Source organism: Onychostruthus taczanowskii, unplaced genomic scaffold (genome assembly GCF_017590055.1).
Source record: "Onychostruthus taczanowskii isolate IOZ18803 unplaced genomic scaffold, ASM1759005v1 scaffold34, whole genome shotgun sequence".
Classification (NCBI taxonomy): Eukaryota; Metazoa; Chordata; class Aves; order Passeriformes; family Passeridae; genus Onychostruthus; species Onychostruthus taczanowskii.
In genome coordinates, this window is record NW_024500794.1 from 696,796 (window position 1) to 719,237 (window position 22,442).

The 22,442-nt window shown below is 44.4% G+C and overlaps 1 protein-coding gene across 1 annotated transcript in view; it reads right to left on the reverse strand.

The window, feature by feature from the left end:
* Nucleotides 1-1,825: 1,825 nt before the first annotated feature.
* Nucleotides 1,826-22,442, reverse strand: part of CASR (calcium sensing receptor) — a 40,323-nt gene continuing 19,706 nt past the window's right edge. Inside the window, exons 4-6 of the mRNA XM_041410960.1 lie at nucleotides 9,686-9,916; nucleotides 6,131-6,254; nucleotides 1,826-3,276 (exon numbers count right to left, since the gene is read on the reverse strand). Coding sequence (XP_041266894.1) covers nucleotides 1,826-3,276; nucleotides 6,131-6,254; nucleotides 9,686-9,916 — 1,806 coding nt within the window. The remainder of the gene's footprint in view (nucleotides 3,277-6,130; nucleotides 6,255-9,685; nucleotides 9,917-22,442) is intronic.

The following is a 22,442-nucleotide window of genomic DNA, read 5'->3' on the forward strand; positions in this document are numbered from 1 at the left end:
TGGAGTTCTGGACTTCCACTTTGCTCCTGTAAGTCAAAACTCCTCTTCTTTGTCAACAAGTGGAGGTGGCAAAACAAAGTTTTTATACAGTAATGTCACCTGTAAGTTTTATTTGCCTGCCCTGGCAGAAGAACAACCAAGCAAAAACAGTAACAAGAGAATTGTGGTGTTTCCCCCAGTGCATTCGAACACAGTCCTTTTGTCTCTGCTCACACTGAGCTGCAGGCCCATCTACCTTTCTGTAAGAGGTCTAGACTGCCTTCATGCTTAATGAGGGAGGGCACTGACATCTTCCTGACAGATGTTTGTTCTTCCACAGGGAATCTGGGAAGAGGGAATGAAATTCTGCAGTGTAACCCTAGCCCCTCCCACCAGGCTGTCCAGGGGTTGTTTCTCTCATCAGGCTGCAACAAATCTCTCTGCTAATGACTCTTTTCAACTTTTCCAGCATGAATCAGAAAGAACGAGGCATGCCTTGAAAAATCAGGAGCACTTATGTCTGCTTTAGGAAGAGTGGGACAAGAGTAACCAAGTTCTGCTATGCTCTCTGCTGACGTCCTTTGTGTTTTTCTTTAGGTACAGTCCACCATTCTTGTGGAAGGTACCCTCTCTTCAAAATGGGAAATAACCTAGTAGGTGGCTTTTAGGAGCAAAACTGTATCCAGTTCATCCATTTGTCTCTATGTGTGTCCAAGAACCTAGGCCTGACTGTCTTTCTCACCCAGTCATCTACCAGCACGCACACTTCAGATATTCACCTGCTCCACTGATCCTATTACCACAGCTGGGGGCTCCTCCTCCATCCCTAACTCCTCCATTTCTCCTTGTTTCGTCTGCTGTGCCAGGCCCAGCAGTACCGCCAGGACTGTCGCAATGCTCCGTGTAGGTGTGAGGCAGATTAATACGGCAAAGCACAACACTGACTATGGTGTGAAAGGGTTAGCCATGTATGCCTTGTGGGATAGTACAGCAGCAACACTTGGTTAAGCATACAACTACTAGCGACATAATCAGGGATACATCTCATTGTGCTTTTGCAGCGTTCTCTGCGAGGGATTTACAAGCTGTTCTCCCCCTCCACCAAAGCAGGCAGGTTGGAGGTAAAGCTATTCCAGCTGGAGGAAACCAGTAGGGACCTAAATAGCTTGGTCTAGTGCAATGGAGCCTACGGAGAGTATTGTCCAGTATTTCTTGTTGGGCAGAAAGGAGAGACTGGGACATTACTAAATATAAATTAGCAGGGCGCTCTGTCACATTAAATACTTTACATGTTCACACCCTTGGCTGTACACAGCATGCAGGATGTTGGGGCTTTTTTATTTTCCCCATGACTGTGCTTTCCTGAAGTGAAACCGTGTACCTTGCTTTTGTAGAGCTGAGAGTCCTGATGCACATGGTTACAGATCACATATACTGGATAAAGAGGGAATATCATACATAGTGGGAAAGAGGAATATTATACATAAATGTAAAAGCAGGGTATAGTGGAATTGCCTAGTGCCTCCCATAGTCAGCTGTGTTGCAGTCTGGCAGGAAAAGCTTACGGAGGCAAGGCAGCATGCAGACTTCTGCTTAAGCCCCACCAGAGGCAATCTTCATTTGTCCTTCTGAGATGTCCTGGTTTCAATAAAGCAAATGCAAATTCAATCCAAGGCTCCCCAGACACAGTCCTTCCTCTGGAGGCACATGTGCTACCCTGCTGGCGCTAACATTAAGGTGTGGTGGGGCTGTGTCACAGCAGTGTCTTTGTTGCCTTTCCCGTTCAGAAGCAAGAGGTGAGCAAGTTCCTCTTGGGGGCTGGTGTACTTTTCGCAATCTTCTTTCGTTAGGAATGTACTGTGTTCTCTGTGACAGAGCCACCTCCAGTGCCTATAAAATTTCGGGAGTTAACCGATGGCAGGGAAGGCTCCGCCTCAGGGCTTGGTCCCTCTTCTTTGTTGTCTCCCACCACCGACTCCTGCGAGCTGGTCTCAGGGCTGGAAGCTGCCTGGAAGGCAGGCTCAGCCCCGAGGGGCTCATTGATCTGCAGGGGAAGCAGGGCGCGGTGCCGCATCAGGCTGTCGTCACTGTTCTGGGCCTCCAGCGAGTTCCGGCGCTTGGCGTTCCTGTTGGCCATGGCGTTCTTCTGCGGCTCCTCGAAGCTCAGCGACAGGGTCACCGTTCCACTCCCAAAGCTGACTTTCTGCTTGCACCCGCGCTGCTGCTGGCGCTGCCGCTCGGCACAGGCTGGCAGAGGAAAAGGGTCCTCGTGGTTGCTCTTGCTGCTGATGGAGGAGGACGGGGTGGAGCCGGTGGAGCCCCCCAGGCTGTTGGAGCGCTTGCGGGACACGTTGCTCCGTCTCAGTGTGGCCCTGGCAGCCACTTTGAAAGCGTGGGCAGCTGTGCTGCAGCGCACCTCCTCGATTGTGTTGCGGGAGGGCTTGAAGAGGATGATGTAGACTTTGTTGAAGAAGATGCAGGCCAGAAGCCCAAAGCTGGCAGCCAGTATTGCAATCACCTCCACAGCAGACACGAACTTGCCGTATGTGCTGGCGTAAGCAGGGATGAAGGAGATCCACACGATGAAGAATATCAGCATGCTGAAGGTGATGAACTTGGCCTCGTTAAAATTCTCAGGCAGCTTTCGAGACTTGAAGGCGAAGAAGAAACAGATGGCCGCCAGTAGGCAGGTGTAGCCAATGAGGAAGCCGAGGGCCATCAGGGAGCCTTCATGGCAGGTGATGAAGATGATCTCATCCTCCAGTTCATGGTTTCGGTAACTGGATGGCGGGGCCGTATAGAGCCAAATCACACAGATGACAATCTGCACAAACGTGCACAAGAAGACCAGGAGGAACTGAAGGTTGAGGCCCCACCACTTTCGATGGAGACTCGTGGGGATCTTTGCCTCGAAGACAAGAAGGACACGGTTGGTTTTCACCAGGATGCAGGAGATGCAGAGGACAAAGCTGATGCCAAAAGCTGGCTGCCGCAGACGACAAGTCCAATTCTGGGGCTCACCAATGAAGAACAATGAGCTGGAAAAGCAGCATAGCAAGGAAAAGAGGAGGAGGTAGGATAGTTCCCGGTTTGTGGCCTTGACAATGGGTGTGTTGCGAAATTTGGTGAAGACTCCCAGAACAAAAGAAGTCAGGAAAATTCCAAGCACAGCAAAGAGAGTCAGAGCAATCCCAAAGGGCTCAGTCCAGGCGAGAAACTCTATCTGCTTGGGGATGCAGGACGTATGGTTCTCGTTGGACCAGTAATCCTCAGGGCACTTGTCACAGGCACTTGCATCTGAAAAAGAAGTGATAAGGAGAGGGATAGTTTGTCAGAATGAGAGGCTGAAGTCTGGGATGACATATATGGCAGCTGCACACCAGCCTTGATCTTAAATACACAGAGTGTTCCGCTCCTGTGTGCAGATCCCCAGAGTCATATATCGATGTCTCAGAGTTTCTTACTCTGAAACAACCAGCCTCCCAGGGGCTCTGTAGGAAAATACAAAGCATGCTTGGTTCCAGCTTAAAAGAAGTCCTGCTTCTGCCCTCATGGTTTTTTGTAACATTTCTTGGCAAAACTTGGCAAACTTCGATTGCCATCAGCTCTTACACAGTCTCTGGTTTTCCCTTTTCCTTGTTCCTTCACTTTTATCTTCTACTTCTGTCTGTCTTCATACCTCTCACACTTTTATCATCATTTGAATATCCTGCCTTTTTCTATTACAGAGAAAATTAAAAACGTGCTTGCCTCCTTAAATGCTTTGAGAGCCTATTTCATATTCCATGGAGTCAAGTCTTACTGTCTAAATTGCTCTTCCCTAAAGGCAGGCAATGCCCTTGACTTCCTGCACATTCTCATTTCATGTTGGAATGCCTGAGAAAGATGTGTCTTAATAGTATCACTCTCCCTACACCCAGAAAATGTCTCACTAATACTTGCAAAGGGAAAATCAGTGCCTCCATCTCCTTCATGAAAGTAGTTGGGCCTGCTGCGATAGCCTGGTCATGCCAATAGCTTGCATGATCAAAAAGCAAGGACCTGTTGCTTCTGCTCTTCTTCTTTGACTCAAATGGGTCTTGTGCTCTAGCAGGGCGGGTCACAACTCTTTTGATGGCAGTAGAAAGGGGTTGCGAGCAGAGAGTTGGAGGTGTCAACCTACCTCTGCTTTTGGGATCCCAGCAGGATAGCAAGGGGCTGCAGAGAGTCCACAAACTCCTTTAACAGCAAGCACCCCCTGAGTTTTGCACCTGAGCACAGACACAGACTCTGACCACAGCTTCCAGAGCAGAGATTGACGCTAATGAGAAAGTCAGGAATGCCCAGCTAATGAAGCCAAAGGTTTTCAAGCTCTCTTGTTCTTGAGGTGTGGTTGGAGACACCATCCATGACCTCATATGACACTACTTTCCTAAGGACTTTCTGCATCACCTAGGATATTTATTTGAAAATCTAGCACTAGATGCAAAAGCTCAGTCAGAAGCTGTCATCACTATGTCATTTCATTCACATCCATTCAGCCAATAATTCTTATTTTTCTTGTGCCTTTTACCTGGAAGTTCATTACAAACTGCAATCTGGAGACAAAGCAATGTTAATTTTGTGTAGCAGGAATCCAGCAGGCTCTGCCAGAGACAGCTATTTAGCACTGCACCCTACAGACACACTTTCACTGCTGTCTTGTGGTGGCTTAGAGACCATGCTGCCACTGAAGGGAGTAAACCAAGTCTCCCTCCTCCTGCAAGGCTCCTCATTCTTTCCCCCTCCTTTGTGTTGTTAACACTTGAGGGCATGCAGCTTCTCATTCCAGCTGGAAACTCAGCCTCCCAAGAGCTTGTTTTCAGGAAGACCAAAGACCAAGTCACTCCATGGTTGCACAAGTACCAGCACTGCTCCCAGAAAAAGTGTGGGAGGAAACAGCTGGGAAAGGAGAGGTTGTTTCCTCTGGTAGCATCACTGTCTCAGCTGGATGGAACTAGTTGTAAAGCTGCTCTCTATGCCTATAAAACTGGCAAGCATGGGAAATAAAGACTATTATTGTTAGCTGAAATTGCAGCAGGAAACTGTAGAGTCAGAAGACAGTTGCCACCTCAGCCCCATAAATTTCACCCCCACACCAGAACTAACTCCCAAAATTATGTGAAAAACTCCAGAAGATCTCTATTACACATGACCAGAATTGTTTCTATTTAATCTGAACATGCTGCTTCCAAGCATTCTGTAGTACTATATGGTTATGCTAAAAAAATATCATTCCTGTCTGATAGGACACCAATTAGAATCTCCCAAAGAACACTTGTTCAGTTTTGCAAGCAGTTTACTGAATTGTTAATTTCCAGTAAGGTCTGCAGTGTTTGCTGGGACCAGTGCACCAGAGAGGGTGTGAGGAGGTCCCAAGTGCCTTACAGTGCAGAGAGATCTGATATCTTAAAGGAATTTACTTGCCTTCATTAGCCTGGGGATGCCCAAAACTGAGGGAGCACTAGTGGTGTTGGAAATTCAAAAGTTTTCAAGCATTCTAGACCTGAGTTTACCTTTTCTGTCTCTTCTAGGACCTGAGTAGCTTGATTCAAGCTCCCAATGAAACAAACAAAAACAATGTCCATGGGTGTTAGTAGGATCCACGGATTGTGATCTTTTGTAGTGCCAGTGATCAACAGAACCTGTAGTTGGTGAGTCCATAAAGGAAAATATTTCTCTCTGCTTGTGAAATCTGGGATGTAATGGATTTTATTTCTTTGTAAAGCATGAAATAAAACCCTGACAGTTTGAGGAAGACATGGCAGCAGACAGATAACTGCAGAATTTAGGATGGGGAATCCCTCCCTCCTCCAGGTTTTTGGAGGAAGAAAAGCTACTGCTACAGTGCAATAGAGTTTGCTTCAGTGGCTGCCTGAGAGGCTTTCTATATGCAAGTTGTTTTTCAAGTTCTCTGCCTTAATTTTCCTAACGCAGAGCAGAAGGGACAAGCAGGCTTTGCAGCAGAGGAACTGAGGACCACAGGACTCTACTCCTGTAAGTTTCCAGAGGTCCCTCAGACTTTCTGTGAAGCCTCCTGGCAAGGCAGGCACCAGGCCAGGCCTGCAGGGAAGCGATTTCAGCAGGATTGCGGGGGATGCCCGGAGGCCCCGAGCAGCTCTGTGGGCATTACCTGTCTCGTCACTGTACTCCCCATCGGGGCAGTCCACGCACTCGAAGCAGCAGGTGGGCTCCCCCTCAATGATGCCCTTCCTCGTGCCCGGCAGGCAGTCCCTGCTGCAGTTGGAGAAAGGCACCTGCAAGAAAAGAGCCCGAGCAGGTTAATGGTGCCAGTGCCTTTTTCCACCAAGAGTACTATTGCTTGGTTGGCATTCTGGGTGAACAGCCCCAAATGCTCACCTCTTCCACCCACAGAACAGACACATTTTGCACAATAGTCCTTCCCCAACCCACTGCAGTGAGATTTCTCTGAAGGAACACATCGAGGGACAGTAAGGAAGATCAGCAGACCTTTGTAATCTCTACTGTGCTGTGGGCATTGCAAACTGGAATGTGACCATGATACACATACACCAAAATAGCCATTAGATGCTTAGAAGAAAATACAATCAATCTCTACTGGCAGGAATTTGAGTCAGCCTTGGAGATGATGGGTCCTGACATCTGATCCCCAATCCAACATATTGCATAATGTCTGCTATAATTTGTGTGAATTATTTAAAAAAAAGTTTTCTGAAACTCGCTTCTTCTTTAAGAACACTGAACATCTAAAGACGTAAATCAGTAGTGCTTTACAGATCCAAAGGTTCGCAGACCTCTGCTGCTGTAAATGATGTCACCTGCTGGCTGTGCATTTCTGCTGTGCCTGAGCCCACCTGAGCATTGTTGTGTTCTGGCAGCAAATGGTTGCATGGACACATTCACTGCATGCCTGAAGTACACTGACACAAAGACTTCAGCATGATAAATGGAAGCCTGGGCCTTTGTCACACAGTCATGACCTGAGGTTGAACTCACCTCTTTCCGACTAAATTAAAGAAAGAGAGTTGACACAAAACATGACTTTCTCAGCTCAGGAGAGTTAAACCTACAATTTACACTGCTAGCAAAGTAACATGATTCTTACATAGTCAATGGCTGTTCTGTTTGGGAGCCTCCATTCATCTTTTTGGAAGTTTGGTGCTAGTTTACCCAAGTGCTGCCAACCTGCTGATCTCCAGGAACATCCTGCGTTGATGCACTTATGCAATGAGTCCTGGCTACGGTTTGGAAGTTGCCTATGTGCAGGCTTGATGCCTTAGCCACAGGGAAGCAAAGCCCTCACTAATGACAATTGCTATGCAGAGATGACTCTGTGGCTCTGGTGAGGGCAGTCTCTGTTACCTGTCACTCTGAAGTGCAGCTGCAGCACAGTTTGGGAATGCTGTTCCTAAGCTGTTCATCAGGATTACATCGTTGATAGGACAGAAATATACACAGGGCATGTATATTTCTGCAGCTGTGCTGCAGCTCCTGGCTTGAAGCACTCTGCTGTTAGTGCCTATTTCTATAAACACAGTGCTCCTATTCCTTGGGACACTCTTTGAGCAGACAGTGCATCCATCAAGAGGACTCCATCAGTCTAGGCTGTCTTTCCCCCAGGCTGCCACCAGTGATTTTGAACAGAGCTGGATCAAAGGCCTGGCTGAAATCACACACTGCTTCCCCATTATCTACAAAGTGATTGAGCTTCCAAGGAGGAAAATTCAATTGGTTTGGCATGATTTTATCTTGACAAATACACGTTGGCTTGTTCTTATCAGTTTTTTATCCTTTAAGTGTTTATAAACGGTTTAATTTTTTTTTTATCAAGTCTTTTAGGTTACTGAAGCTCAACTCAATTGTGTGTAATTCCCTTGGTTCTCCAATAACTGCTTTAAAACCAGGTATTACGATTGCTCTCTGATCCTTTGAGACATCATGCATCCTCCACATTTCTTGAAGATGAATTGCTTGTACAGTTGTGATTGCTTTGGCTGAATTCTTAAGTATTCTGTGGGGAAATTCATCAGGTTCTGCCAAAAGGAATCTATCTATCTATCTTACCTACTCTTTAACTGATTCTTTTGCAAGTCTGCCCAATGCTCAGGTTCCTGAATGTTAAAATTACCTACATTTAAACTTTTGTTGGGGATGATAAGAGGTACAGTGAGTGAAGTACTGGCTACTCTTTTTGAACACAGCCTTTTATCTGAAAGAAATTGGAAGTATATAAACTGGAAAAAAGGGGCTGCAGCAGACACAGAGATTGCAAACCCCTCCACTGCACAAAATTTACATACCTTGGCATTACTCTCAGCAACATCCTGTCACATTTTTAACAGTTTAGAACAGAGAATGAATAAATATTGTACTGCCAGAGAAATTTAGACCAAGAGAACACAATCACTCAGTTTAAGTAAAAACCAATAAATCCTAACTGTTGGAAAAAGTGCAAGATGCGTTTGCAACAATCTGAAGGAGGGATTATAATATCAGGGTTTTTTAAGTTCCACTTGTAGTTTATGCTTAGAGACCCCAGGTGGACTTAGAAAAGCTCTGAGCTCAGTATTTCTTTGGTAGTATGCTCTGTTCCATTCATGCCTCCTTCAGAGTGCTCTGGACTTGAACCAGAAGTGTAGTTGGAGTAAAGGAAAGGTTGAACTCATGCTGTAACTGCCGCTAAGGCAGAAGCATTACCTGATCTGCCAGCCAATGTGAATAATCACCTGGAAGTGAATTTCCTCTTTCATTAATCAGGTGCTGGCTTAACACATTGAAACATCCCAGCAGGGTCTGGCAGTGACATTTCTGAGCTAATTCTCTACTCCCTGTGTCAATTCCCAGACCACAAACCATATGCCCACACAGTATTCCCTCTGGGAGTCAGAGTTTCTGCCTAGCTGGCTGCTGCCAGCTATAACAGCAGTTCATTTGGCTCTGGTCTGGAGATGTCTGCACCATGTTCCCATCCTGTGGGTCAGACACAGCCTGGCTGCTAGTGACAATAATTATGCTGAAAAGATTAAACATATGCAAGAGAGTGGAGAAGGACTTAGGCCTGACTGAAGTCAACTGATACCTCTTGAGATCACTGCTTCTGAGGCTGTGGAAGCATCCTCAAGGAGAATACAAAAAAAAGGTAGCAAATGCTGGCATCTTCCAATATTTGAGCACCATGTCCAAGTTAACCCAGGCAGATTGACAGGGCTTGTTCTGTTGGTTTGCAAGGTAAGGGGGTGAGGAAGGCTCTGGGACTTGGTGGGTGAAGCTAGGAGAAAGAGTTGTAAATATAACTAAGAGCACGAAGAGACACTTCTTGATACAGAGCTAATGGGAATGAAAGAGATGGCTCTTTTCAGCAATGAAACTACCGAGCTCAGGAAATATTTAGTCAACAATCGGACTTGGGTGATGAATTTTTCATCCCTTTTGAAACACTGCTATAAAATTCTATTGTATCTGCTTGGGCCAGGAAAAAAGGATATAATTTAAAACGTTAATAACCAGGGTGAACAAATGTACAGAAGAGGAGGAGACATTGTCTGTTATTTCAGTGTATAAGAAGGGTAAGAAAGACTATGGAGGAGAATGTGTATACAGTAAGGTGAATGGATCCTATCATGAGACATATGAGGAGTGTGCAGGGCTAGTTCAGATTTCAGGTTGTGGATCTGGAAAACATTGCTGTGAGGATTTAAGCACTTACCTCCTTAGAGAATCCACCCCACAGGATCTTGTTTTCATTGATAAAAAGCCTCTCCCCTTTCTTGGCATAAACGTTGTAGTGCCCAACCTCTTCAAAGATGACTGAGCCATCCTCTGGAGACAGATGCCAATTGATTATTGAGTAATTTCCTACCAGGTCCCCAAACTCATCAAAATCCACTTGCTCCCCCATGTTATTGGTGAAATTTAAGTGTCGCAGATGCTTGAGAACCTAGAGAGAGACGGAGAGACACTGTGAATGCCTGTGTGTTACAACCCTACCACAGCACACGTCTGCTACAGGGACAGAACTGGGAAGAATCACTACTACAAATCTTAATCTCTTCAAATCTTTTAATTGCAGCAGTAGAAGATTTTCTGTCTCATGAACACACAGAGCCTGTACAAACCTCGTAGACAACGCAGGGTCTCGTGGCCCTCTGGGTGGCTGGCAACCCATCTGTAACATTTACTGATGCTACCCCATCTTCCATTTAGCTTTCCTCTTTGCTCCTCTGAGTCACTTCTGCAAGCCCAGAGCTCTTTGTTAGGACCAGGAAAGTGGCAGCAGCCTCTCATCTGTTTCAGTCATCCATGCATCGCTCTCACCTTGCTCTTGCAACAACTGCATGAATGCTCTCTGTTGGTATCTCTAGTCTCTGAATGATTGATCACTCAGAAACAGGAGTGCTTGAGAAACAACTCAGACTTGACTCTGGATTGAAAAAACCCAAGCCCACTGCACTTCAGTAAGAAAACAGCAACAAATCAAGCTCATTTGCCATGGCAGACCTGAAGAATTCTTAGCACTTTTTTTGGCGTCTGTCTCATGGTTGCATAGTTGAAAGTAATCACATTCTGCCTGTTCCCAGGAGTTCTTCCCTGTAATTTTCACCTCATGCCTTTAAGTGTTATATAGAATAATAAAATCGTTAAGGCTGAAAATACCTCCAAGATCATCAAATCCAACCATTAACCCAGCACGGCTCTATTCACCACCATACCATGTCCCCAGGTGCCATCTCCACATGTTTTTTGAACACTTCCAGGAATGGTGACTTAACTCCTTTCCTTGACAGCCCATTCCAATGCCTGACCACCCTTTCAGTGAAGAAATTTTTTCTAATATTCAATCTAAGCCTTCTCTGGCAAAACTTAAGGCCATTTCCTCTCATCATGTCACTTGTTATCTGTGAGAAAAGACCAACCTCCTCCTTGCCACAGCCTCCTTTTAGGGAGTTATAGAGAGTGATAAGGTCCCCCTAAGCCTCCTTTTCTCCAGCTAAACAGACCTCTTCTTCCCTCAGCTGCTCCTCATCAGACTTGTTTTCCAGACCCTTCGCCTGCTCTGTTCACCTCCTCTGGATGTGCTCCCACACCTCAATGTCTGTCTTGTGGTGAAGGGCCCAGAACTGGACGCATCAATCAAGGTGTGGCCTCACCAATGATGTATATGGGGGAACAATCCCTGCCCTGCTCCTGCTGCCACGCTATTGCTGATAGTGCCAGGTGCCACTGGCCTCCTTGGCCACCTGGGCACAGCTGGCTCATGTTCAGCTGGCTCTCAACCAGTATGCTGCATGTCCCTAATCCCAGGGACAACTGCAGTTGTAAAGTTCATGATCTAGATAGCCTGACAGGTAGACCTAAGAAACTGCAGCATGAAAGAAAGCCTGTCCTGGCAACTGTGATACAATTCATACATACAATATTTCTGTTCAAAAAATAATTGTTGGTTTTAGGCACTTCTCAGATTTCTCCCCAAGCTCATCCATGGAAAAATAAGGTGACTCTGAGGGTACCTGTCTGTCAGCTGCTCCTAGACCCCAGCAGTGTAGTTGCTGCTGTGCTTCTACTGCCTGTGACAGCGACAGCTTGTAAGCTCAGTCTCTCTCTCTCTCTCTCTCTCTCTCTCTCTCTCCCCCACCTGTGAGTGCCTAAACATACAACTCTGGATGGCAAAATATAAGAGAAGCCAAAACTAAATCAATTTATCTGGGCAGGAAGAGTCCTCTTCACCCCACAGACAGAACAGACAATATTGTTTTGATGAATCCTTCTCACCTGGAAACACAGGGACAGGGGAACAGAATCACTTCATTAATTCCTGTCAGTTTTGCTAAATTGTCTCATTTTTCGCTGTTTCCTTTTGGGATCCTCCTAGCTCAAGCTAAAATCCCCAGAGCCACTGATACCCTCCTCCCACTGCCTGTTTCAATGCCAGCCTGAGAGAGTCTGGAAAAATTATTGTAGTACTACAAAGGATGTGACCAACAATACCTTTTCAGCTGTGTGATGTTGATGGAAGGATATCAGAATATTGCCACAGTATTCTGTCTTTGAATAATGGGTGAGATAGAGGAGGCAGGACTTTTTTCTGTCTTCCTCATCCCTGTTGCCCCTCTTTTGGAGCTCACCAATAAGGTATGCAGCTGGAATTATCTCACCAAAGAACCAGGACCTGTCCCTGGAAGATCTCACCCTCTGATGGACACAGCAAAAGGTGTTCTGTGCTGGCACTTTGCTGTGGAGAGCTGGGGCATTGCCTGCTGGGGAAGGAAATAGGAGACTGCTCCCCTCTCATTCCCCTCATTCCTGAGGGGTACCCAGGAAGGTGCTCCTTGTCCAGCTCCCTGGGGGGACGGTGAGAACAGAGCAGAAGCAGCTCTGAGGTCAGAATGGGTGACAGGCTCTGCAGATCCACAGTGATCTGCTGTACTGCCTCACCTCACTCTGGCCTCATCTGCACAGGGGTTTCAATCTCGGTCCAGTTGGTACCAGAGATTTTATCTGTCAGCAGTGCAGGTTCTCAGCAGGGCAGCTCACATTCCTCTGCAGGCTCTGGCACCTACCACAGGGTGACAGCTGCAGCTTTGGTGTCCAGATCAGGTTTGTCCTTACACTGAGCCTAATGCCACGTTTCTCCTCACTCCAGCTCAGTATGACACTCATGCAGCACTCCTGCATCCTTCTGAAGGACACCAGGATATCCTGAGTATCACTGCTGGGTTGACTGTTACCTGCACAGACAGGAGACCTTGCTCTTGTTTTGACTGCAGTTGCTATACACACCAGGAGACAATCTTGCAAGAGCTATGTCAAAGATTGTTCAGTTCAAGTCCTGCCTCTCCTGGTCAGCTGCAGCAGCAGCAGGAGGCTCACTGGCCTTAGGGTCAGCAAGATGAATGGTGGAGAAACTTCTGGATTCCCTGAATGAAATTTTTTGTTTGTTTAATTTCATAACATTGATATCGATTAGTCTGTTCCTTGGCCTTCCCTCCTGTCATTAGGTTTCTTAAAAATAATACATACCCCTGGCTTTTAGAGGGGTTTTGTAGGATTAGTTTGATAGGATCTTTCCCTTGGTCACACACACTATACCTGAGGATTCAGGTTATAAACGATTTCATGTGTGACTTGAAATGTCTGTCTGACTGTTAATTCATATAAGAGCACTGATCTGCAATTAATGTTGTCTTTCCCCAGGCAGAGTGTAACAGCTTCAGCTCTGCAACTGTAGCTAGTGGGTACAAAATGTGTATCAGTTCATGCACTAAAAGCACATGACCTGATTAAAATTCCGAATGGAAAGGCAACAGGAACAACAGAAAAAACAAAGCCTGTATTTTTTTTTTTTCTTTCCAGAAAACAACAAAGCTTTTCTTAAAATCTAAATTTCTGAGGGGCAGCTTGTGAAATGAACCAGCAGAACATGTTCCTTTTTTAGAGAGCAAGAAAGTCCCAGGATCACATCTTTGTATCTCACAAGTTCTGCTCTTTACAGGGTGAAAATACAGTTTAAACAGACAAGGAATATATAAGCACTAAACTTTGAAAGAGGAAGTTGTAGACTCTGAATAACCCCAGAACTATTATATATTCACCGGTCTATCAACGATTAGCTAAAGGCTTTACAGTTAAAAATGTGTCACTGTGTTTTGTAACTAAAGATAGAAACATACATAGCCAGGACTCAATCCAGAAAGACCTAAAAGACCCTGCTTCAGCCAGGCCAACTGCATGTGCCAAGGGTAGGTGTATCATATCCTGGAACCAAGAGTTTATGAAAGAACTGTTGACCTTGTGGCTTGGATACACTGTCAGCAGCTGGTGGAAGCCTGTGGGGACAGCATTGTGCAAACTGCTGTCTTCAGATGTTTCTTTCCGTAATTTCCCCTTCTTTTATTTTCTCTCTGTCACAGACTTCACGTTGAATTGCAGTTCCTTTTAATTAAAACACCTATTATCAGAAAGGACTTGCAAGCTGCCCTCTAGCTCACCCTCCCATTATTCCTGGTAAGGCCATTCCCAGCCATGCAGCATCCTATACTTTATCCAGGCTAAATATTCTGGGTCATGTGGTTTCCACTTTCATGGGAGGATCATAAAGCTGTACCATAAATACAGCTGTATTAGACCAGGCTGGCAGCTCACCTGCCTGGGAGCTGTTTCAGACTGTGGCCAAGCAAATACCTGCAATAGGAGCACAGGGACTGTGGTACTTCCCCTGAACATTCTCACCCATTTTACAGCTCAGTGGCTTCCTGGGCCAGAGGTTTTGTACCTGATAACCTTTGGGTGGATTTTTCTTCCACCATGTTGTACATTCATGTTCTGCATCTGTGTGAACGGAGCCTCCTACAGCACAAAGACCTACATTTTATGAGACAAGCACCTCTTCATCCCTTTTGGAACAGAGCAGCTACAAATCTCTTTTGATTTTATGCTTATATTTACAAAGAACTGTCATTTGCTGGTCATCTTTTCCATGCCTTTTAGGACTTTACAATCACCTCCCTTCAGACACCTATTTCTCAGTTTGCTGAGCTCTACCTGATGTTTCTACATGTTGTACAGAAGCTGTTTCACTGACCCTCCTCCAAGCAGTCCCAGTTTTCTTCATCAGTTCTGTGTCCTGCACATGATACTGAAGAGAGATGCACCAAAGGGTTGAGAAAGTCGCCCCAGGACACCCTGTTTACCTCTCTGTCCCTTTTCCAGTGTGACTGTTCTTAAAAGTGCATTTGCCTTTTTTGACTCCTATTCAGACAAACCTGAGGAGTCCACCATAGACTTGATCAACTTCATTTGTATCAACTTTGTTCAATAAGTCAGGTCTCATAATTTCTGTTTATCCTCTGCTGACTATCTTTCAACCAACACACACATAAGTTCTGAATTTGCTGACAGATTACCAGAAGATGCCTTCCAGAAGCCTGAGCATACATACACTATGAATAGAAGTTCCTTTGTGCATACACATCCCACCCAAAGCCTTCAAAGCACTTCAGGATGTTTGTGAGATAGGGCTTCTCTTTAGAGAAGTCATGGTCACTCTTCCTCAGTGTATTCTATTTTTCCTTCCTAAATGTTTGAACCCCAATTTCTAATAATGGGCTCAATCAGGCTCTGCTAATTCCTTGGATCTCCTCCAGAACCCTTTCAGAGAATTGATGTCTCATCTGTCAGCTTTCTAGACCTCAGGGTCTAGGATTTTTCAAGTGAGGAGATGGACACTGCAGCCAGCTCTTCTGCTACTTCATCTGTGAGTTCTGGCATGTCCCTTGGGTGAATATTGTTCACTTGCCCTGAAGTATCAAGGTTCATTTTGCTCTTGTGTCCCATAGTTTCCTCTATAGCCAGTTCAATTACACAGATCCTCTAAAAGTCCCCCATAAATAACTCAACCTTCTTAAGTTTGTCCATGAGGAGCACACTTTTCTTCTTACCTTGTCATGGCCTTACCTTGTCGTGGCCTTACCTTGTCTTTTGCAGTGATAATCTATGGCTCAACAAACAATCCTACAGCATGGAAATGTTTAAAATAAGATTTATGAGCTTTTCATACCCAATTTCAGGATATTGCTTATTCATTTTTCTGGCCTGCCTTATTGTATTTTTACATTTAATCTGCCAGAGTTTATGAATCTTCCTATTTTACTCACTGAACATAACTCAGTTATTTGAAGGATGCTGTCTCACTTTTACAAACCCTATCTAATACCTTTGTTTTGCTTTGCCAGCTTCCTTCCTCCCCCTTTTCTTGATATATAGTATACACTCATTTTCTGTCACTAGTATTGAGGCTGGCGCCAGGCAAAAACATCCATTCTAAATTTTGGATGCTGTCAGATATCAGATAATTTTGTGTGTGCTTGCATGCCCAAAGCAGAACTTTGAGCTGTCCTCTGGAGCACAAGCCACAGAGTAGTCGAACATTTTGATAGCAGCTGGACTAAACAAGAGTGGCATGTCCTAAACACTCCAATTTGTAACAAAGTAGGAGACAGATCCACCAGTTAGGAGGCTGATTGCAACAAAAACCTGGGGCTCAGGGCTAGAAACAAGAAAGTGAAGATCATGTTTGCATGACAAGCACTGGATATAGGGAAAGATGCTGCAGATGAAGGATATGTGTGGAGACAAATGTTGGGGGATGCTCAGTAACCTTGGCTGGTAATGCTTGAGAAAGGTAACTGAGAGGAGCTGCACAGCATAAAGAAAGAAATTCCACCTTGACAGGCCTCCACCATGTCCCTACCAGGAAGGGAAGGTGAGACCTGGTGATGTAACACTGTGGGGAAAGTAAGAGTGTGTGAGATACCAAGCAGTTAAAAGTTGTAGTCTTGTTGATTCCTAAATAAACATAAATAAACGTCAGTATCCAGTTGTGCTTTGAGTTGTCCTTTGCTCTGTCTCAGCTGTGACAATTCCTTAACTAGTCTCCATATACTGTCAAAGGTTTAATATTGACAGGTCCTCAACTAGTCTCCATATACTGTCAAAGGTTTAATATTGACAGGTCCTTAATAGTCTCCATATACTGTCAAAGGTTTGGCTTCTTGGCTTCTTTCTGCAGTTTCTTTCTGATTGTTTCCTCCCTAGGTCAAATGGTCCTGCAATGGAAGAGAACCTGGGCACATTATAGGTGTCTGTCACCACATAAAAGACAGACAATTACCCCTCCTAACACATAGTTGCAAGCAATCCTGTCTTGACAATTAACATACATTTTCCCATGCTTAAGTTTTAATTTCTGCCTACCTATCTCTCTTCAGGCCTGTAAAACAGTTCTGGACTGACAGGAACCAAATGTTTTTCTCTTTGGTTTGGTAGAGTGCCCATGCTGAGAGCAGCCAACAATACCACATCATGGCTCAGTGTGAATGAAGATGAAAAGCTGGCAACTGTCCTCAAGTCATAGCAAGCCTGACTTTCACTTTGCATTGCAGAGGGCCCAATCTCCTCTCTTGTTTCGGATCTCTCATCAGGCACATGGAGAAGATGCCTTCATAATGCTGTCACAGGCATAAGGACTCGAGAGATCAGCTATTGCATTAGGCCATGGGTTATGGTGCGCAGGACCTGGGTTTTGTCAGTGGTCAAATATCACGAGGAAATATGCCCAGACCAGTTCTGAAAGAGACACTCATAAAATACTTTAAGAGAAATATTGTTTGAAGCAATAGTTTTTTGGTGTTTTTTTTTTCTTTCTTCCTTTCACTTTCAGCTACCTATGTGTCAGTCTTCGTTTACAGGCTAGCAAAACTCAAGTTTTTACTTTCTGTATCAAATCCTTAATTCCTGCTGCATTCTCTAATTTGGAATATGTTGTTCTGCCCTTTCTTTATGTAGGGCCAACACTGGGGCTCTCTGAAAGGCAGTGCTGTCATCACAACATCAACAAGTTCTGACACACAGGAACCGAGCAGGCAGGGAGGCGCTGGCCCTGGCCCTCTGTGTCAGTCATACCTGTTTCCAGATGCCTGAGGCAGGGCAAGATGAATTTCACCCTTCTGTCCAAAGCATTCTTCTTGCCAGCAGGAGCTGAACTTTCCTTCCCCTCTGTAACCTCTCCTCCTTCCTCACTGAACTTTGTACATCAAGAGGGACAGCATGTACTGCTGATGTTGTTTTTCAAACCAAGATGCCAGAATATGCCAACACCATTAATCTCACCTTTTTCCAAAAGCCTTTCAGAAGATAATGGAATTTTTCAGCGAGTGAAGGATGTGATTCATTGCCTCACACCACTGGCTACATTCACATAATCATAAAATAAGCTGAGTTGGAAGGGACCCACAAGGATCATCAAGTCCAGCTCCTGGCCCTGCACAGGACACCCCAAGGATCACACATATGCCTGAGAGCATTGTCCAAATGGTTCTTGAATTCTGTCAGGATTGGTGCTAAGACAACTTCCCTGGGGAGTCTGTTCCAGTGCCAGCCACCCTTAGGGTTAAGAACGTGTTCTTAATATCTGATCAAAACCTCCCCTCCACAGCTTCAGGCCATTCCCTTAGGTCCTATCTCTGGTGACCAGATTCCATCTAAGCTGCCTGGTGTCTATTCTGAAGTCTGTATCTTAGGTGGTGAAGCTGAAAGGTACCCAGGAACAGAGCTGTGATTCTCACTGTAAATACTCACAAAAAAATTGGATGTCTTCCTGTTACACACATCCAGCTCCATGCACAAGGAATGCCTGGTGTGTAGTTGGGATGCTGAGCACTTCATGCCAAAATAATGAAAACCAGTCAGCACCTACCACACAAGGCCTGGGCTGCACTCCAGGATTAAACTCTCAGGTTGGTAACAGGGCATATGAACAAAAGGAGACAGACTCTGGAAGAAGGGCTGGTGTTGAAGAGAGAAGAATTGATGGTCAGCCAGAGATACACAGACAGTACTCCAAGGGAAATTTGGCAAGATGGGATGGACATCCCAGCTCTGGTGAAATGCTAGATCTGCACTGCATTGAAAAGCAGAATGAAAGCAAGAGCTCATTCAATACTCAAGAGTAGCTGTGTGAAGTCTGAGAATAACTCAAGAACATTCAATGTTGTTATGCTTTGATAAGGACCGAATTATATCCTTGTAAAGCTGGGAAGGTCATTGGATAGCACAATTAAATGTGTATGACAAAAACAATGTGCCATATGTTAGAAGTAATCATTTAAGCTATTCATAATCTTTATTGAAGAAAATTAACTAACCGCTCAAGACAAAGACCTGCTCATTATTGTAGGCAGCTCAGTAAAAACACTCTGTGCCTTGTGCAGTGGGAAGAACAAACTAAATATTAGGATATGAAAGTAAGAAAAAATGATACTGAAAATGTAGCACCAGTAGTACAAGCCTCCTCTGGAAAAAGCTGTTAGTTCAAGTCATTTGGTCAGAAAAGAAGAATTAAATTAAATTAAGAGAGGTCCACAGGTGGTGATGATAGCTCTTGGACAGTCAGTCTTCCATTTCAAGAGAAATGAAAGCATGGAATTATTAAATTGTTTATGACATACATAGTGATTTGTGGGAAAGAGATGGTGTATTCTCACAGAAGCAGAAACTCCTGTCTCTGCAAAGGCAACTGACTTTATTCAGGTCTCCAGAGAAATACAGGACATCCAGCTGACACAACAAGATGTGCTGATTGTCATATTGTAACTGATAATTGGTTCTGCTCTTCTTCTGTCAAGGATATGATGCCCAGGCAGATGGGGCTGGATCTCTCTCTGCCCCTTCCATTAACCAATGTCCTGTCCTCGAGGAGGAGCAGCACTGGTGCTGACATGGGGACCCATGCATACATTATGTCCTTTCTTTGTGTGAGAGAAGCAGGATCTCCAATAGAAACTTGCAGAAATTGGGAGAGCAAGGAACTCATGTGGACTGTGTTGGAAATACCTTCACTTGCTGCTCAGAGGAAGGTGCAAGGTGCTTCTCTTGTCTCATTCTATGCTGTGAGTGCTTAGTCTGTTTGGAAACTGGTGAAGCCTAGAGTTTCCCAAGACAAGGACCAGTTTTAGTTCCTGTAACTGGGCTTGATGTGTCAGCTTATGTGGTGTTCTCACCAGCAGCCAAGCGATCCTGGTCTGCTGCTTAAAAACTGCAGCAGCTTTGATGCTTTCTTGACAATGAAAGGTGACAAACAAATTAGTAGCTACTACTACAACAATAGAAGCAAGTAACTTAAAACAAAAACTGTCAAAGGCAAGCATTTCTAAATGGGACTAATCTGATTTAGAATCAGACTTACTACAGTACCATATTTACAAGGATGTCCAGAGAGAAATCTAAAGCCTAAACCTAGTGGATTTCATAACAGAGGCTGCACAACTCAGGTCCAGCTGGGATACTTCAGGAAAACCCTTTTGGTATTTACTGGTGGTTGCAGATGCCTCAATTCCATTGCAAACCCGAGTCTGAAATGCTTCTGAAAGACTTGTCTGATGAGTCACAGAGGTTTCCAAAGGAATCAAGAAATGGTCTTGAAATGCAACATTTTGGCATTGCATGGCTGCTTTTCCAGACTGATTTAATCATCAATTAGGAGGTTGTAGGATGCAGTAAGGATGGGACCAGGATATTTTGTTTCCCCAAGGCCCCCCACAACTCCTGCTGGCCCTGTGCACACCTACAGTTCTAAATGCAATTGTCCCTAGAGCACCAGTCCTGAGCCTGTAGTGTGTAATGGTTAGCTGATAGTAAACAGCACCTCACACAGGTGTGCTCTGGTAGAGAATAATGATTTCACCCAGTGTGACCAAAGATTTACACAGGGAAACGTGAAATCCTGTCAAATGAAATTCAGTACAAACATATTTTTTAAAGTCGAACTCAAAAGTGTGACCTTCAAGTGACAGTTCTTTTTTTAACTGTAATTTTATTTTTTATTGTGAGAAAAAGGGGAAACAATTCATTATGAGTCTGTCAAAATGCTGGTTTGGACAGTGATGCTTCCATTAACTGCAATTAGTGAATTTGACTAGCTTGAGAGTAGAAATGAAATGACAAAATACTTTTTTACCTCTAACATTTTCCCTTTTTCTGTTTTAAATGAAGATCCAGCTGAATGATGGTACTCCAACATATTTGTACGGCCCGAAGCATGAAAGTGTAATATTACTTCCCTAGAGTCCAAAAAAATCCTTCCTACAAGCAACTTTAGGAGTTAGGGCATCTGGAGTGGCCTCAATCCCAGTTCAGTGCCGTCCCAAACAGACTTAGTCGGATCTACTGACTGCAGTAGGTTTCTTCTGGGGAGAAGTGGCTGAAGTAACAGCACCTCTCCCCTCCTTAAGTTCTGTAAGCATTAATTCTTTTCCTAGGAATCAGGACAAAAATTATGGCAGCAAAATCAAAAATAATGTATGTGGAAAACCCCTAGATGAAGGATATAATGCTATATAAAATCAAGGAGGCTTCTGACTAGTGTCTGCTCTGGTGTTGTACCAGCATAGGACAGTGATGATGGAACTCCACAGAATGGAAAAAATCCATGGACAAGCTAGATGAAAGGACTGACTGACTGTACCCTATGCATGATAAACCCATTTTCAGTTCAAAATTTTACCTGTGCTCATTAAAATAAAAGCTCATTAATCAGAGAGTGATGATGTGTTGCTATGCTCATAATACAAACAGAGCTCAAACAGCAATATTTATTATGGTGGGCTCTAAAAGCACTAATCCAACATGGAACATCCAAATAAGACTGAGAAGCACTGGTGTTGTATTGTCAGAAATAATATTAAAATCCTGGAGAACAAAGAAGAAAAAAATCACCAGGCAATGTATAAGAATTTCCTTGAACATATTAAAATTGAAAGGTGTCATGTATGCCAGATCCTCACGACTGCGAGGATTAAGTAAGCTGTAAGAGACAGCTAAAGAGGATGGAATGCTAAAGAGAGAGCTGAGGAGGAGCAGGAAAGCTAAATGAATGATGTGTTAGTACCCTTGCTATCAGAAAAAATCACAGACATTCTTATCTCAAGGGCACTTGTTTTTGGAGCCATAATGTGACATTAACTGAGGTAGAAAGTCCTTAAAGAGAGATTAGAGGGCAGCCTGAGCAATTTAAATTGGATTTAAAAGGCTGACAGAACCAGACAGTTCATCACAGCAGTCCATGAGCAATAAAGAGAGCACTAATACAGTAGGTTTATGATATACACATAAAAATGCCACTGGCTTTGAATGACAAAGTCAATATGCTATCTAATCTTATTCCACAGCAACCCCAATCCACCTTTCTGCTACACCTGCAAGTGTAATGCATTCCCAGCACTGTGTCCAAAGTTCTGCTCAGTGTCAGCCTCTGGTGGGCTGCAACAGCTGCCAAGCAAAGACAATAGTGCAAAAGGCAGAGGGAGGTTCTCTGAAGCCAAAGGCTGGCCAGCCTGACATGAAACACAGGAAAAACAATGGAAAACAAGAGTTTAGGACTGAGGAGCAATTCATACAAAACTGTAGGATAGAAACATAGTTGCTGCCACCTAGTAATATTTGAGGAATATAGATCTTCCTGAATTCAAGTTGGATTGACAGACATACCCCTTCAGAAGTGAAATAACTGAGCTTTATACTTCATGTACCATGGATCAGGAATTGCCCAACAGAGATCAACAGAGGCAGATCATCAGTTCGTGGGGAATTCCTTCATCCTCAGTAAACAGCTCACTGTTTCCCAATGTGTTCTTCAGTACCCTGGCAGCAGCTACAAAAGTACTGCTGGCAAAATTTGCTGAAAATTCGTGGATTAAGGTAATGATAAATAATATTCAAGAAAAAGCATTTCCCTTTAGATTGCTTTCAAACACCTGTGTTTAATACAGTGAAATTCAGGCTTGTGCATCAAGGCATAAGGAATTCATGCCAGGCACAGAAAGGGTACCACCTGCTGCAAAGGATTACTGGCAACTAAAAGTGACCTCTCCATTGCACGTGGTGGCACGGAGGGCTCAGGTACCTTGTGCTCC